A 19166-nucleotide genomic window follows, 5' to 3' on the forward strand; every position below is an offset into this window, starting at 1 on the left:
TAATAATATTAAAAATAGAAGAAAAAAAAACAACACAAGAACAATAGGGATCTTGCCTCCAGGGTTCTTGCCTTTCGGCTCGGTCCCTAATAAGATCAAATACTACTATAAAGTCTACAAAATATGTTGAAGAACTAGACTGAGTCTATGTAAAAACTAAAGTTAGTTTTATTACTCTGCCTAAAACGTTTTCTGCTCTTAAATTCAATATTTTCCTTAAATTCCATGTTCTTTATTTACTTAATGCTTTCATATTGTTTTTCAAAGAAACATAATACATACATATTGTGATATTGTAATTTAACTTCAGCTTTGTTGCAATATACACTGTATGACACCTATTGCATGTCCGTCTCACTTGGGAGACAGATCCCTGTACTGTTTTGCTCATAATGAGATTTCCTTTCTTTTCTTTTTCTTATCTGTGCATCTTTGCAGAGCCACAGTGTTTGGATGATGGGATGTCAATCTAGTTAAATGGGAATAACTTCTAAAGCATTAACAACAGCATCAACATCATTTGCATCCTGATTTGGGCCACAGAGAAATGACTGAGAAATCTAAAGATGTTCCAGTATTTTAGTAAATAACATCAGATTTAAAAAGAAAAAAAGAAAAAAAGCTGCATTCATGTGTGCATCAGTTAAACTGGTAATACACTGCCATAAATGTGGGGTTTAAGTCTTTTATTATAAAACCAAAAAAGCCTGTACATTACGCATGGTATAATTGTCATTCTTGTATATAATACTATTTAATAAGACTTAAAATCAATACTCTTATTGATACTCTAAATAGATATCATAAATACATATAAGGTTGAACCAAACTGGCCCTGCCAATATTTATATTCACAGAATACAGTCCGCAGAACAAGTCAGGGGAGGCCAGTCAGTTCTTGGTTTGGGTGCGTGCGAGGGACGGGACTGAGTGTGGTAAGTATTTCAAGAAAGTAAATAACACTTTCCACCCTTTTAATTTGCAAAATCGATAAGTGTTCTATATTTCCCTCCTGTAGTGAGTGGTGATGGAGACAGTGTTGAGCCTCCAAAATACGAGTCTGTGTTTAAAAGTTTAAGACAATCCTTTCTGTCTTCCTGATAGAGAGTCCATGTGGACAGGTCATCCCGCCTCACCTCCTGGGTTGGCAGTGGAGGAACATGAGCAGACAGCACTTCAACACTGGTTAACAGAGGCTTAGATAGGACTTCAACCGTGTCATGCCAAAGGAATGGAGACAGTGCCATTGGCTCGACTGCGACTTTGGGTGTTGACACTGGACTCTGTGAGCTCCTCGCCATGTTCCTCTGACTTCTTGTCTGCCATGTTGGCCAGAAAGCGCAGGGTGACTGAGTCCCACTCCTCTGGCAGCAGCAGGAGCAAGAAGCCCAAGCAGATGATGCAGGTGGCTGCCAGACGCACCACACTGAAGATCACCTCATGTTTCAAAACATCTACGGCTACAGGAAGAGAGGAAGACACAGGAACAGTGAAGGGAGCCAGGTGGTAGGACAGGGAATGAGAGTGGGGTAGAAACAAAAACAAATTGAGATTAATTACAGAAAGTAAGATAAACCACAGGACACTGCAGCTGTAGGGGATGAATGTAGCAAATGCGGCTTATAATCAGCAGAAGCGATCCACTTTATCCTCTGTGAGGTCCGCAGCTCTGGGACAGGTTGCCATAACCCACTGACCTTCATGAAGTCCATCATGGTTAAAGAAAAGAACTCGTCTGCAGGCATTTAGTGTCGCCTTGGCAACCTGATCCTCCCTCAGCGAGAAAATAGTTGCAGGGACTGTTGAGGCACACTGATGATTGGGTTTCCAGGACGAGAGCGGCAGACATGCTGCGTAATCTGTTTGCCACAGTGGTCCTAAGTGCTGACCTCTCAATACAAAACCACAGTATGTGTGGCCATTTACTCTCATTTTCACACATATTAATTTACACTGTAATCATCAAAAAATAATTATCAGTAAATTGGAGGTAATACTTGATCCTTGAATAAACTTGAATAAAGAAACCCCACCTGCATTGCCCGGCACACTGAGCAGTGTTCCTATGGAGATGAGAATGGGGTAAGTCAGCACCACACCAACATGAACCAGGATGTTGAACACTGTAAAAGATATGAAATTTAAAATTATTAGTTGATATACAGTTATGTGATTGAAAACTTAATCAGCAACTATTTTTTATAACTAATCAATTTTATGAATAATTTTCATTAATTCATTAATCAAAAATGCCAAAATGAACCTGTCAAATGCTTTTTAGGTTTTGAGGCATGCTAGTGGAGCAGTAGGAATGGCAATGTTGATGATCACAATTGCCATGAAATTGGGTGCAGATATTCATGTGCCCCTTAGGATGAATTGGAACAACCTTGGTGCAAATGGCAGCATGCTTACATGCTAAACTGAGATGTTTAACATGGTAAATGTTATACCTGCTATTCATCAGCATGTTAGCATTGTCTCTGTAAGCATGTTAGCCTGCTGATGTTAGCACTGAGCTCAAAGCACCTCTGTGCCTAAGTGCACATTGTCTCATTGAGTCGCAATCATGGTTGTGGACTCTTGCTCTTGCTCTCAAAACAAGCAATTTAAAAATGTTATCATGGGCTCACAGAAAATGTGACAAGTATTTTTCACTATTTTCTTGACTTATAGATAAAAAAATAATCAATTATTTTCCATCAAGAAAATAATTGGCAAATTAATCAATTACTGAAGTAACTAAATGGATGCAGCCCCAAAACCATGGTCCTCACTCTCACCCAGCCACAGTCCTGCCAGTCCACACATGTATCCCCAGGGCAGTGAGGAGAGTGAGCCCCAGTGCTCCACCTTGGTGAAGTAGAGGATGAGGGGCACACATGAGATGAAAATGAGGTTGAAGAAGCCCATGGTGGAAAGGAAATGAGCCACTTCTCCAAGGCTGGCACTGCCCAAGAACATCTTGAACAGCACCTGCACACCGAAGAGAAAATGTTAAACTCTCAATATACACCAGTAACACACGACTCAAACTTTATTATGGTTAGTGGGCTAACCTTATAAAGAGCCGATGTTGAGGCTGAGCCCACAGCCAATGCTACACCCACAAAGGAGTCACCATGAAAACCGTCAGCATAAGCCATCATGACAATACCCGTGATGGCCATTATGGCTGCTACAATCTAAAAGAAGAGATTAGAACCAACAGAACCCCACAGAAATAAGAACAATTGTCACTGAAAGAAGAATCTGCATGATTATGTAATGTTCTCATACAGACCCGAACACCCATGAATCGATCCTTGAGGACAATCCAGGACAAAAGAAAGACAAAGGCCTTGTGGCAGCAATAAAGGGCAGAGACATCAGTGGCAGTCAGTTTCTTCAGGGCCAAAAGGTACAGGTAACTTGTCAGGGTCCACAGGATTGAGAAGGGCGCCGTCCTCTTTACAAAAAGCTTGAGCGTCATCCCGTCCTCCCCAAAGAGCTTGCTACACTCCCTGTTAAAGAGAACAAACCAAATCAGTGTGGCAGACGTCAAGTCAACCCTGTATTTTTACTTAGAAAATTGTCTGTTTTTGTAAGGTTTGTAGCTGTGACATCAAAAGAACTGTGCCAGAAGTACAGAGTCCTGTAGTGTAAACAGTCCTGGTTCCTTAAAAAAAGGAAATGTTGAATGCTTAATTGCTTGGTTCCTCTTGGATGGTTTGAACTTTCCAGCTGGCTGTAAAGAGCAGCATGGGCTCTCAGGGCCACTCTTAGGACTTTTACAATAAACTTGTACCCTGCTTGACAGAGATAATAAGTCACAGCTTCTCAGTTTGGTGTTTGGTCATGATACCAAAGATCTTTCACTTTTTCTTAAAATCAGATATATTCAGTTGGAAGGCTACCTGAATTTCTGGATGGGCGTCTGCTTCTCCCTTGTGATGACCACATGTCCCGAGTAGTAGATGGGGAAGAAGAGGATGTTCCAGTTGCTGCTGAACCAGGAGATGAAGAAGGGACAAGAGAACGATTGGAAGGTCAGCTTGACCACCTGTGTGGTGCCAACCCAGGAGGAGGAGACACACAGCACCATCAGCAGACCACCCAGCACCTTCAGTGCTGTGTTGGTGCATGTCTGGTAGGACCGGCTCTCTTCACTGGTCTCGCTGCCTGGTGTCTCTGCTTGAGACTCTGATCCATCCTCTCCTGGTGGGAGGCAATAAGAGGACAGAAAATGCAAAGCTATTGAGAAGAGAAAGCCACAAATATAAAACTATTTGCCTCTAAAATGTTATTTTTTACTTAGATTTGAACTTAGTGTCCTCTCTTTAAGCGTCTAATGTCCAGACTTTGCATAGTCTATTTTTTGTATTGCTGTATATACACTACAATGACTCCCTGGCTGAAGTCCATCAGATAAGCATTTATTGATCAATCCTCTTCAGTGTTCACTACCACAGTTGGCATTTCTTGCTGTAAAGGCACTAATGCATAAAGAAAGGCTTTGTTAAAAATGTGTTGGGTTAGCATTGTGGTTGTGCATGTCATAAATAACTTTGTTGCTGCATGATGAGGCACGTACTGCACAGAAACCTGATGCCCCCAAAGCAAGAGTAAACCTAACCACATGACATTCCACAAGAAAGTCATGTCAACCTTGGAGCTCATGGCAGCCTCTGTTTTGATTGTTTGCACAATCCTGCAATGGAAATGATTCCTTTGGATTTCAGTGAAACATGAAAAAAAAAACCCTAACCCAGACAAATTATCTGTCACCAAAATTATACAGTATAACTATCATAGATAGATGGATAGATTTAGAAAAGAAGATTTAGAGGAATCATTTTTAATCAAATATCACTGACGCATGGTAGATATGCCTTAATGGACTGCAGTAGTGAACGGCCTCTGAGCCTTAACTGTACTGTATAATATGGGAAGTGCTGTGTGTGTGTGTGTGTGTGTGTGTGTGTGTGTGTGTGTGTGTGTGTGTGTGTGTGTGTGTGTGTGTGTGTGTGAGCATTTCCGGAGAGAGCTCAGATCCGTTCTTTACCTTTTAACAGTGTGATCAATTTACACCAGGGCAGGAATAAAAGATGACATGTGCCGGGTGTTTGCTGCCTGTGCTCTCTTTGCTAGCTCAGCATGTGAAGCTCTGACATTTCCACCATGGCTACAGACACTAGCGCTTAAGTTGTACAGCTAGTATCTCCCCCTACAATAGCAGGGCATCTAAGATTGTTTTGTTATGGAAAAGGGACCTCAGCAGAAAATCAAGCAATGGGAGTACAAGTAACTGACATGTCTAATGAAAATAGATTGCACTTGCAGTTCAAGTAAGACATTTTTGGTGTCGTGCAATACAACTTTGAACCATCTCATTAACAAATACATCTACACATACATACATAACACATAATCTACCATGTATGTATCCACACTGTTTACTGGACGCAGAGAGGTGAAATGCCACAAAACTTTTCATCGAGTTAAATGGGTTTTTTTTTTTACAGGAGGGTCACTTTAATCCTTCAAGACAAATTGATTCAGAAACAGTCCAGCCAAACATACTTTATAAGCCTAATGCATGCATGAGATCATTGCTGGCATTCAGTGAGAGTATTAAAGTTAAGTGTTGGCCGTGACTGTTATCCCCAAGCAAGAATGGTTAATATAAAATCACAGACTGGAGAGTTACGTCAGTGCAGTGCAGAGGAAGTACTCAGATCCTTAACTCAATTAATTGTAGAGCCCAACCGATATGTCTGTCAGCCATTATTATCGGCTGATATTGACCTATCAAAGGTATTTCGGCATATATGTTGTCCTATATGCACTGATATATATATATATATATATATATTCATTTATTTATTTATTTTTCCTATATATGTGTTCTGTATATGTTTTTTAATGGTAATTTATAATTATCATCATTTCATATAAATATAAGTATATATCTTTATCACAAGTGTGAAATGGAAAAAAAACCCACAATAATTTATATTCACATCTTTGCACTGCCTATGTCGGGGCCTCAAACACTTTTTCTGAAAAGTTTAGAGGGGAAATTACTCTTTGGCAGAACTGCTAGACATCTGAAGCTGTAAAGGGTAACAATCCAAAAACAGCTGGTTTAATCATTAATATGTTGTAATTGACAAGTTTATCATATTTTTTAAAATGTAAAATCTTAATCTGACAAGTAACCAATAACGATAAGTCGAATTGTAGTTGAGTGGAAGTATAAAGTAGCATAAAATAAAAATACTCAAGTAACGCACAAGCACTTCATAACTGTACTTAATTACAGTATTTAAGTAAATGTACTTAGATATTTCCCCCCACTGTGTTAGTGTAGCACTGGCCTTGAGTCAGTTCAATTCAATTCAATTCAATTCAGTTCAATTCAATTCAATTCAATTCAATTCAATTCAATTCAATTCAATTCAATTCAATTCAATTCATAACACTTTATTTGTCGCCAAGGGGCAATAATAGGGCTACCCACACTGCACAGCTTCAGTTCACACCTACAGTATTTGAAGAAAAAGCCAAAGATCCCTCAAACTATGACAAAAAAAACCCCTTTGACATTTTGATAGTGTAAAAGTGACAATGACTCCCACAGATTAAGTCAAACTCAGTTCTGTTTCAGTTTCAGTTAAGCAGGTTGCAGATTTATGCTATGTAGTGAAAGCAAAATGTTCAACACGATACAGTTTCTTTTCTGCAGGATCACTGAGGGATTTGGTTTAATTACATTCTGTCACAGCTCAGATTTGTAATCAACCTAATGAGCTTGGTGATTGCTAGCTGGGAAACTGAGATTTTTCTACCAGAGAGAAGCACCTTTTTATTCATTTTCTTTATTTCTGCTTCTCTTCATCCACCAAGCAATATGGTTCCTGTTTCACCAACAACACAGACAAAACCTAAAGCTTTTAGTTTTTGGATATGGGTACTTCAATCCTGAGCTAAAAGCCACTATAGTTTGATCTAATGCCAAGATGCAGTATTATTATAACTCTAGTATTCCCGTGCTTCAAAAAAGCAGTTCTCATGGCAAAAATCGTATTCTCATAGCAGACAGTGTTATTGCTGACAAACATTGTTGCTAAAAAGCTGCAGAGGAAACAAGAACAACATGGCAGCTCAGTATTGCACAAAAATACTTCACAAAAGCAGAAAGAGTACTATTTGAGGTTCATGTCAGACAACTCACAGTAACTAAAGAGGAGTAGTCTTCAAGTATTTAGACTTCTTCATTGAGCTCCAGCTGTTACAAATAATTTGGTGCATATTTATGTTTCTCTTACATAGAGATGATCCATTTTGGTGGGCGACATTCAGGATTACTGCTTAACTGTACAGTAGATTTTGGATTTGTCATTACATAATGTCATTACATAAAACAATAAATACCTTAGAGTTTAAACATAGACTTTCCACATATACATAAAAATGTTAACATTTAGTAAAATCAGAATCAAGAAAATGACTAAATTTGAATGTTTTTTAAGGTTACAATACTTTACACTTTTAATCTGCATAAAATATTTATATTCATACAAGTAGTGGTTGGCTAGCTTACAATGACTTAAAAAGGAATATTTCAATGCATTAGCATTGTGCCATTTCAATACAGAAATCCCAGCGATGCACCCATTAAAAGGGCTTATCCACCCTGTGACGCACTATGCTTCTCGAACTTCACATTTCAATCCATTCTGTGTTTTATCCCTGCCACTGACGCTGCATGCCCGTGACATTGATGGATGGACTATTGATGAATCCAATACGAAGCTCACAGACCCGTCAGCCATGTTAGTCAGGCTTAATACAGGTCAAACAGCTTTTAGTCTTTATCTAAATTGGGCCAAAAGAGGGCACAGTGGTGATGATACAGATGAAAAGGTGATTAGAGGTATCTCACTGAAGTCTCTATTACAGACATAAAGGGTGGAGGAATTTAGATGAAGTTCAAGGCTCTTATGGATAACGATGTTGTAGAGTTGAGAGTAGAAATAGCCAATCTGAGAAGGGAAGGACAGCTGACTTGAGTGTGATTGTTTTTTGACATCAGTGCTGGGCCACACAGGGCAGCCAGAAAAAAACAGACATATGCTGTTGCTACTACACTTCCTGTCAACACATTTAGCTTCTCAACTCTGCCTGCATGAATCTCAGAACACATTAAAGAATGATACAAATTAGTTTTGTTTTTGTTTGTTTGTTTGTTTTTTTTACATCATCTTGAGTTTAACTGTCACATAGTCCTGGGGAAAAGCAGTTATTTGCTGATACCATCATTTCTGATTTTACATGTTCAAAATCCTCGCATCACAGGCCTAATTAGCACACACCACCTTCACATTATATGTATTTCATATGAATACTTTCACACCCTTTATGACACTTCAGTGCACATGAAAAAAAAATGTGTTGTCACTTGTAAATGCTGGCCATAAAGATAAATGTACTCAATAGTGTCAAACAATGTTTGAGTGTTATTATGGTCAGGTTAGCACTAATTAAGGCTAATACATCAGTTCATGCAAAAAACATACACATAAAGTATAAAACATCTAATATAAGTCTAATATATGGCATCTTGACCCCCTCTAGTTCTTGTAGTTTACCTTCAGAGACGGGGCAGGTCAGGACCTGAGTGCTGTATGAGCTGAGAGGAGCCACTCGGGCTGAGTGTTTCTTCATCCTCCGCTGGGGGCACAACACACTGTCCTTCCCTGGGAAGTGTGTGTGTGTGTGTGTGTGTGTGTGTGTGTGTGTGTGTGTGTGTGTGTGTGTGTGTGTGTGTGTGTGTGTGTGTGTGTGTGTGTGTGTGTGTGTGTGTGTGTGTGTGTCAGTATGTGTGCCTGGGCTGCTGCTGCTGTAAGTTCAGCAGCTCCGCCTGCTTGCTCCGTGCATCCTGACTCCTCCGCTTCTTCTTCACGCTCTTGACTGCTCCTCTCCTCTTAGATGTCTGTCAACTCTTCTGTCTTCTTCCAAGCACCCCAGTCCGGACTCTCCGTTCCTCTCCAGCCTAGCGTTCTCGCTGTACTGGTGCTTACGCTTTGCTTCTCTCTCACTTTCTCGCTTTCTCTCTCTCTTTCTTTCTCAGTCTCTCTCTGTCTGTCTGGATAGTGACACAGCTCAGTGGAGATAGCTCAGTGGAAGTGCAGTGAAGTGGAGACTCTACTGTTGCACTGTCATGCCGTGATCCAGCACTGCCACTGTCTCCAAGGGAGACTGAGATTCAAGTGTATGTGGCATGGCGCAATCACAACCCTCATCTCTTTCTATCCTCCCCCTCCTCTTTTCGCTCTGTCTCACTCGCTTCTCCCCTCCTCTTCTTTTGCTCCACAAATCAGCAGCTTTGTTTGGAAGGTAACCAAGTAGCCCTGGTTAATTATGCTGCATCAGCTGCTGCCCCCTCTTTTTCTCCTCCCTCCTCCCTTCCCTCCCCTTTCTACCTGACCAGGCTTCTCACTGCATCCCTTCCTGTCTCTCACTATATCCTCTGTCTAATGTCTAATGACTCTTTCTTTTCTTGGCACATCTCCTGCTCTTTACTTAATCCTTGAGAATCAGATTATTGGTAGAGCTCTCTCCTGTTGCCTTTACCATTGCAACTGCAATCAGTTGAGCTGTGAAAAATACATGCATGTGAATTCTATCATCCACTGAGGCTATCTTAGTGCTCTCAGTATTTAGAGGAGGGATAAAGAGGCATCTGCCCACATGGTCCTCACACATCCACACATCACTACTACAAAATGCTTCTGATACTTCCCATCCTCCACAGCATGGCATATACAGTAGGATACAGATAATGTAATACATTAAATATTTAAAAAGATTAGTGTAACGTGTAAACATGTTCAACTTTTAAATCAATAATTCATCCCCTGGAACCTGATTATCTGTTACCGACATAAACTCTGTTGGTACAAAAACAAGTAAAATATAGTCTATGTTTGTTTCCTCCTAGTTTCATCATGTACTTTGCCATTAGACATCTTTCAGCAGAGGCACTCAATACAAGTACTGAACTTAAGCTGAATTTCATATGCTTGTACAAAACTGCATATTTTTACTATGTGAGACTGTATATCATTACTCTACAACATTTCAGAGGGAAATATGGTACAATTTAACCATTAAAGTAACAAGACTAAATGCTGCATTGTTATACTTTAAACTAGCCAACAGTAATAATGACTTTCCCCTCTAGGGGATTAGTAAAGTTTCTTGAATGAGTTTCTCCTCTAGGGAATTAATACATTTTCTCTAATCTAAACTAATCTAATCTAATCTAATCTAATCTAATCTAATTTAATCTAATGTAATCTAACCTAATCAAATCTAGTAGACCCATCAGCACCTGGAACATAACAATAAAGAACTGTCAACTATGTCAATCACTTGAATGAAGTACTATTAACCATCATAAATTGGTTCAAAGTTTCCATTTATTCATAAATAGGAACATGGAAGTTATAGAGCTCCTATCCTAATCAACCAACACTGATTACCAAAACGTATTGGTTTTCTTGCCGAGATTTGGATGAGCATATCAACACCTGTCTCATTAAGACTGATATAAATCTTCTCATCTAACTCTTGGCAAAAATAAGCACATTTTCCAGAATGTCAAGCTGTTCCTTAAAGTGAGGATTTCTGTGAAGGACAATTACTGTTAATGGGGTATTTTGACAATAAATATTTATATTGTGATGACACTACTTCAATGAAATTTCAAAACTTGTACCATGATTTTTTCAGCAAAGTCAAGGAAAACCCTTCCTCAAGCAGCCATTGTAGGGTCAGTCTGGGCTGTGTACCCTCAAGACTGTGGTCAGGAGATTCCATCTCAAGGAAAGCCCTCTAGCCATTCTACCTCTAGCTGTAGTTTATCTATCTGAAGATTTAATGGACCTAAGTATTGTTTGAGCCTTTATATAAGTGGTGTATCAGTGTCCAGCGTATGCGGATGTGGTCAGACACACAAGGCTTTGTAGCCTGTAATATAATCTTAATATAATTTATGCTATGGTATGCTTACCCTCACACCACTGAAGTCAATACAAGTTAAGCCAGCTGCAAATACAATAGTGACCTCACAAAGACAAATCATTCAAACAAACAAACAAACAAACAAACAAACAAACAAACAAACAAACAAACAAACAAACAAACAAACAGTACAGTAAGTGCAAAGTCCCTTTGTCTAAATTAGTCCATTAAGAATACAGTTAGCTGTAAATGAGATGTTGGTGCTATTTTATAGTCATGTTTTCTCCAGGATCTCTTTCATTATATCATTATCACCCTGAAGCCTGAACCCCTCCCTTCTCATCTCTCACTGCTTTCCTATAGTCATCAGCCAAAGTTTTGGCACTGCAACAGAGAGCATTGCGGGTCAGAGCATTGTTGAGAGAGAAGACACAGATAACACAGATATTTTTTGGCTGATTGTTAAAATGGAAAAAAATGCAGGACCACCTTCTAATAATACCATGGTAATTTATTTGTTTAGCATGCAGAATTCAATATTTGGGGCACACTTTGAAAAGACAAGACTGTTGTTATTTTTTTAGGACATTGCCACTGTCTAAGCACACTTATTTGACATCACAACTCAATGTGACAGAATGAGCACAGCACTAATGCAAATGCATTTGAGCCTTGTTTAAAGTTTTTGTGCATTAAGTGTGTGATGCAAGCATGGCATGAAACTAACGTTTGGTCAGGTGTAAGCAGGGGATGAGCTGGGGGTAAGGATCCCCTGAGACTAGGAGGGTTAAACTTAAAAATAGCCCTGCTGATGAGTGGAGCCAAAAGCTAGACAGGGAGGGGACAGAAAAACGATGCAGTCAGCAGAGCCCAGGATGCTAATCATTATTAGATTAAGAGAAATACCTTGAGCAAAGGCACTGCAGGAGTCCTCGGTTCAATTTTAAATGTTGGATCAAGGACTAAATGTTTGCAGGGGCTTGATTTCTCTCTTTTTATACTGGTGTTTGTTCACTTGTATGCATTGTTTGGTTTCTTTCACATACGCATTCATCACTCCATTTTCTGTTTCTTCAAGAGTTTTGCAGCCCAACAACATGACATCAAGCACAAAGAACTGTACACCTCCCACTATAACATACAAATTCAACAGCACCAGAAACTACTACCTCTCTAAAAAAAAGTTTAAACAAGAACTGCCCATTACAATATAGCATAGGTAGGTGTACCTAATAAACTAGCAACCAAGTGTATATCAGATAATCATACTGTTGCATCACAGATCAAAGCACAAAATAGTAAAACGTCCTCCCTCTTTACCTCCATAGCAACAGCTGTTCTCCCGTGCACTGACGCACTCAACCCATTCAGACTCTTTTGTCATTTAGATTTGCCAATACTCCTCAGTTATACGGTACACGGTTCTTTGTCTTTAGCACCTCTCTGTCACTCATCAAATCTCAACAAGGACCAGGAGCAAAGAGGAGGATGAATGATACCTGCAGCTAATTTTAGCTGTAAAAGGGACTAGATAGCTACTGGCTAAAGTGCTGACTGTCAGATGTATCTCTGTTCACTTGACCTCATGTCACCAAAGGAGCTGGAACAATGGAAGATGGGGACACCTAGTGGTGAATAGGATGAATTGCATTACAGGTGCATGGACATAAGATAAAATAAGACCATGCTGTCTTGCAGTGTATGCAAGATTTTGTAGCAAGATATCTGCTAATCTTTTGCCATCAACACAATACATTGGAAACAAATGGAATTTTATTTGTAGTACTCAAGTACTGAAAGCATATAATAAGAGCAATAACAGCATGAATCAAAAAATATTGTTCCAATTTCTCAGGATAATCCACAGACTTCTCTCTAGACAGTTTTCATGCAGTATTTTTCTTCTGTAGAAAATGAAAATGAAAAACACCATTGGACTGAATGAAGAGCTTGGCTTGAGGTGTTTCTTTACAAGCTAAATTGACTGTCATTATTTAGCTTTGATTATTTTGTAGTGGTATGATTACTTGATGATTGAATGATGCAATTATCCTATAGGGTGTCTTGTGTGTTGTTAAAAAATGTATAAAAAGATTTTCCATCCCATTATTCCTGTTTGGCCGCTGCTGAAGGTGTAAGATGAAACGTTGGGCTTTGAATCACCATAACACTGTTTAAATAAAGAAAAGGCTGATAAAATAAAGTCTCTGTGTGGTCCTCTTCCTTCAAGCTTCACTATATGCCTCTCTGCTGAAGTACTACCTTATCCTACCTGTCTCTGTATATGAATGTAACAAAAAAAATGTTTTAAAGCTAAATTTTGATACAGGACCCTCTATAATTAGATATGATCAACTATGTCTTAGTTGACCCTGTGATTTAAAGGTCAAAATTCTTTAAAAATGTGCAGTTAATCAAAACACCAAAAACTATTGACATGAAGTCAACCTTGGGTTTTCTCAGCTTCTTAGTCTCTGGTGTCCAAGTGCAGATGCCCACTTGGTCTAGTTAGTAATAAAGCCTCAGGAAAGACAAGTTGTTATTGAGTTCTTCAAATGCCAGTTTTAAGGCATTTGAGCCCAATAAATTAAATTCCTGTCACCTCCATAAATTTGAGGAGGCAGCATGAAGGTAAGCCCAGATATACAGAGAATATTACATACTTTATATAGGGGAATGGGCACTCAATTGAAACAATTAAATTAAAGCTATATCTTGACTTGACCTGCAAGACACAGTGAGTTGTGGTTGTAAAAATAAAATAAAAAAATGCATAGTTTCTCCACTGTGATTAAAACGTGGAGGTAGTGATTATAGATAAAGTACTAAGTAGTGACATTTACTGTCTGGCATTTTACTCGGGCCTATGGAAAGTCAGCTTACTGTTGATGTTGCGTTTACAGACCACATGAGGGCACTGCTAAGCAACTGACAAGACAGTTGCTGCTGAGCATTGCCCAATTTGATGGAAAGGCCATTACAAACCTTATGCATATTGGGCTGTTATATTATGTAACATTACTTTTGGATCACAGAAAATTCCTCACAGGAAAAATATTTCAACTGTGAAGCAAATTGCTGGAGCCAGCCAAAATATTTAGTCATCTGACATGCAACACTACAAAATGTGGCCAATAACACATTGGCATGAGTACAGGTCAGCAGTTCTGTAACTCCTGTGAAGACATATTGTATCCATTAGGCTACATGGAGAGTGTTTTGCCGATTCCCAGGAGAATGTGAGACGAACAGCACTCCAGGAGTCATTCAGGCAAAGCTCATATCCCATTCGACGCTAGGCTCGTTATAAATAGCTCTGAGTGAGCGGGCATGGGAACCAGACGGTCAAAAATAAGTGCGTGAACATACTGAATGTTGTGAGTAAGAAAGTGAAATTTCACCTGGTGTTAACACTAGCTATGAATTGTCTCATGAATGCAAAGTGAATTACTAATATGTACAAGAATGAATTGAAAAGTGTGTTTATATTCTTTGTATATCCCTCCATACTTTCTCTGTGGACTAAAGTGCACATAACATACTGCATGGTGATAAATTACTTTAATGCCTTTCCTTCATAATTTCTCCCTGAGTGCTTGTGTGTGACGTTGTCTTGCTGGGATGCCAGCGGTGAACAACACAGACACAATGCTGAGTGAGACTGCCACTGCAAGTACCTGTCATTTCTCCTGCACCCTACCAATTCACCCAGCGGGGAGAGTGCCAGCATTAGAGACTTGCCCTTTACTAAATTAGCTATTCAAAACAAGATACACAGCAAATTATTGTGTTCTGGGAGATGCTGAGGAAGCATTTACAGCACATTATTGTTGTCTGCTCTTGCAGAAGCCAAAAATATGCTGCCCAGTCTTTTTTAGTCAATTCAATTTCTTTTTTTCTCTCTTGTGCCCACAATAAAGTGGTGCAACAGGAAATGTTGCACTTTGCTTATTTAGAGTTGCATTAACTTTTCACACACAGCATTCACATAGACCATTATATACACTCTTAAAGGCATTTTTAAGAGTAGCAGTATATCATAACTATGCTGTATGTATCACAGCCTAAACCTTGTCTCCAAATGTAGTACACAGTCCCCCTCTGAGGCATCTTGTAATTCTACACAGATGGCAAGTGGTAATAACAAACTGGCAACACAATCTTACTAAATATATCATTACCCCATAGGCTTGACAGGATGAGCCCACTGTTCTATTTACGTGCTCCTTTGTCTCACCCTTTATGGAAAATGATACTCACCAGCTTGAGGGACGTGTCATTCTCAACTCAAAGTTTACAATTGTGTGAACAAAAGCTGACTAAATGAATGTGACGGTTTCAGGCAACAAACAGAGTGACCTTTCATATTCTACTTCCCAAGAATTACCAAATATCATTTAATTTAAGAGGAAGTCGGGTTTGCATATGAGCAATATAGTCGGACTCCTTCTCCCTGACAGTACCAGCAACAGCATGTTTAATAGCTGTGAAAGCAGGAAGAATTGTGACAAGCGTGCTGCCCCGAGCAATACCTTCTGTTGACTCTGGCATGCACAAAAATGTGTTGATGGATAGATTGAGAGACACAGAGCTGTACAGATGGTGTATTTCATCAGAAAAATGGGAAATGTCTCTCAAATCAAATAACCCCTGAGCTCACAGATGCACCAGCTTTTATAGCCTTGGTATGAGTGTTATTACAATCCACACCTGCTCCTTGCCACTGAAATAACAGCACAGATGACATCCCATCTTTCATTTTTCTCTCCTACAATATACAGCAGGCAATGAGATGGGACAGAAACAGGCCGGTGGATTGGCAGCAATATGAATATATTGATAGTCGCATATGGCATCTTACCATTCAAGTGTCACTAAAAGAAGGAAACATTAAAACATTTAAAAATCACCAATACGCAACAATGAATTCTGTGTCAGTGTGCCTGCTGAAATTATTTGTTCGATGTCAATTTGTGGCAATTGATAACAGAGTTCTATATTTTACCTAAAAAATGTAGGCACAAGATTATACTAGAACCATTCATTTGCCTAATTATCACTTTTGGCACCAGAGACAACAATGCTGTATTGGATACAGCCTGAGAGAAGTTCATTACTGCCATGTTTCAAAGGTCCTGGAATTGTTAAAGTTTTTCAATCTGTTTCCAATTTAAAGTTTTGGGTTGCCCTTCGTTCATCAGGTATTCTTTCAACAGATTAATCTGGATGAGTAGATGTATTCTCAAATGAAATTGCATTCATGAGTAATCTACTGCAACTGACACCTCTGATAAACAAGAGGCAGTTAATGAAAGGCAGCCTCATTTCCTTTTCCTCGGCTTCTATCTAAAAATCCATTGTGGTAGTATCAACTCATCTCAAAGGGAGTATCTGAAACAGCCTCAGTTAGACATGATCTTGATTGAATAATCTGCATACTCACATTTCCTTTGAGATTTAAAACTGGTTTGTTACTCAGCCGCAGTAATGCATAGTGTCAGGTTTCAGCACTGGATTTGGGAGAGAACATCCTAACAATCAGAGTACATCTTCTTCTGGACATGTAAATCATGAATTTGTAGTTGAGCTTTTATGTAACAGCCAGAGGGAGACCTTGGGGAGCTTGCATGACAAGTCCAATCCATTTGGGCGGAAATGTATTGGCATCTAAATCACAAGAGGATTACAGTTAGATGCCCTTTTTTGAGGGGGGGGCAGGTTATTCAAGAAAAGCTCCTTTTCATACTTTTAGTAGAGAGCGACAAAAAAATACAGCGAACACGCCAATTATGTAACAGAGAGGTCAGATACTGAAAGCATAGCAGGCCTTGTTGAAATGGTCTGCACAACTTGTTTTATTACCATAAAGCCATTTGTAAAACCACTAATTGACTGTGTGCAGAAGATTGCAACGGTTGGTCTTTCTCCTCCTGTAATCCCACTGGCACTGCCTTTATAAACTGGAGGGCAAGATTTTAAAGATCATCCCTGAACAAAGTGCATCATCAGCTCTCTGTCCTCCAGTCCCCGTCATTGTCTCCATGTCAGAATTCAGAGCTCCACCAATCAAAAGCCACATTGAGAGAAGCATAACGTGATGAAGTCCTGCCATATCTCAAGTAGGTCATGAGGTAGCTGACAATGGATTGCAAACAGGCTGCCATGTAATTGATTGTTTGCAGACTTCACTAACATGAGTAGGCTATTTGATCTGAACAATATCAAGCTACAGTTAAGGCTGGGAAACATATTGATATTGTGATTTGAGACTAGATATTGTCTTTTTGGATATTGTAATATCATGATATAAGTATTTTCTTTTCCTAGCTTTAAAGTCAGCATTACAGTGAAATTATGTAATTTTCTGAATTTACCAGGCTGTTCTATTCTATTATTCGTCTACTCACATTAGTTGTGATTGTTTATCAAACATCTCATTGTGTACATATTTTGTGAAAGCACCAATAGTCATCTCTACTATATTGTAGCAATTATGATATAAAGGTTTTTGGTCAAAAGTTTCATGATGTTTGATTAAGTCCATATTGCCCAGCCCAGTTGAGATAATCTTGGAAACTGAATTTGAAATTGGCACAATAATTTGTTCATGAGACTTTGCTTGAGTGTTTTGTTTTTGCATCTCTCTCTCTCTCTCTCTCTCTCTCTCTCTCTCTCTCTCTCTCTCTCTCTCTCTCTCTCTCTCTCTCTCTCTCTCTCTATCATATTGTGTCTCAGAGATGGATGGGCCTGTGCATCAGCTTGCCCCCAGCTGATAATGCCAGTGATTGACATCATTCTGCTCCATAATAGCTACAAGTAAAACCCAGTTAGCTGAGTTTGCAAGAGTGGTTTCCCACAATGGCCTAATTAAAATTAAAAACACATTTTCGAGATTTTTTTTTTTGCTTTTTTACCTTCCGCAAACCACAGCAACCGCATTACAACACCCTATTAATGTTTTTTTTCTGTATCGGTGTCAAATTCACTGATAGGCTACAAATATCTTTTTATCATAATATTTACATAAAACTGCATTTCTTTCATTCACACCTGGCAAAGAAAAGCGTGAGATTGTCCCATCACTCTACTTAGTTTTTCCATCTTCTCACTCACTCACTTCTATGACTGGAGTATCCCGGGTTGTAGCCGTAGTAGCCAGTGATCCTCAGAATCCTGTCCTCTATGTCGTGCACCCCGTTGGCTGTCACTACGGGGCTGCTGGTGTCCATTAAGACAGCAGTCGGCGTCGCCTTGCCCGGCAAGTGTTTGTTATTCAGGAGCTGCAGCGGGATGTAAGGCTGGTCTCCACTCTCCAAAACACTCTCTGTGCTTATCATTGTAGGTCCGAGCGGGCAGAGATCAGAAGAGAGCGGAGATGGACCCTGATCACCATGGGGCTGCATCAACAATCAGCAGCAAGGGGCAGACATCCAAATCCACACTTACATTCCTCCAGTGATGCTCCTGGACGCAGAGCAAGGGTATCGAACTCCAGGAGGCTGGCGGACATGAAACACTAGGGGGCGTGTCACTACTACCACATGCTTTGAATTCAATTAAATAAAAAGAGAAAGAAAAAACTTGGCTGTAGTCAGCAGTAAGGAGCAGATGAGCCAACAATAATTAACAGCCACCACAAAAACAGACTCATAAAAATCATCATCAATGCCACAAACCGAAGAGTGTTTATGGAATTTCCTCATTATGTATGGCAGGCTATCTCTATTATTTTTTATAAAGTGCCTCTATGGCTCTCAGTTATTCTTCTTAAGTGTATATTTAATCTCTCTAATGTGCCTCTATGACTTTCCTATAATAATGTATTCTCGCAAGGGATTCTTTGACTGTAATGTCACCTCTAGTATCATAATGTTCCTGAAATATCTGGGCTGGGACTTGGATTTGGTGGCTGAGGAGTTGCTTTTTGAAAATGAGCTTCATTGATCTCTGTAGGCTATTTTTTGATTTTCAGCATCAATCAATGACAGGTATTCAGTCTAAAATAACTGTGCATGTCTAGAGGTGTGTTGAGAATAGCAAACTATAATAGAAGACAAACTCAATCTAACAGATCAGATAAATGTTAAGCTCTCATTTAAACCCACATGAAAATAGATTAAAAACAACACAGACAGTTCAAAATTATTTTTATTATT

The 19166-nt window shown here is 39.3% G+C and overlaps 1 protein-coding gene across 1 annotated transcript; it reads right to left on the reverse strand.

Annotated features, from left to right (window-relative positions):
- Positions 1–1218: 1218 nt before the first annotated feature.
- On the reverse strand, positions 1219–18347 carry slc35f4 (solute carrier family 35 member F4). The gene is made up of 7 exons (XM_062440664.1): positions 18128–18347; positions 3897–4197; positions 3284–3503; positions 3060–3185; positions 2784–2976; positions 2034–2123; positions 1219–1460 (listed from the first exon to the last, which is right to left on the reverse strand). Exons 1-7 carry the CDS (start codon positions 18345–18347, stop codon positions 1219–1221), a joined length of 1392 nt encoding a protein of 463 aa, XP_062296648.1.
- Between the last annotated feature and the right edge of the window lie 819 nt (positions 18348–19166).

Source organism: Scomber scombrus, chromosome 19 (genome assembly GCF_963691925.1).
Source record: "Scomber scombrus chromosome 19, fScoSco1.1, whole genome shotgun sequence".
Taxonomy (NCBI): domain Eukaryota; kingdom Metazoa; phylum Chordata; class Actinopteri; order Scombriformes; family Scombridae; genus Scomber; species Scomber scombrus.

Bases quoted from the DNA above. Each gene is read 5' to 3' on its own strand.
- slc35f4 (XM_062440664.1), bottom strand. From the start codon at position 18,347: ATGATAAGCACAGAGAGTGTTTTGGAGAGTGGAGACCAGCCTTACATC. The intron at 3,504-3,896 runs GTAGCCTTCCAA...TCTCTTTAACAG, and splicing joins ACGCCCATCCAGAAATTCAG to GGAGTGTAGCAAGCTCTTTG. The intron at 2,124-2,783 runs GTGAGAGTGAGG...TATCTTTTACAG, and splicing joins ACTGGCAGGACTGTGGCTGG to TGTTCAACATCCTGGTTCAT.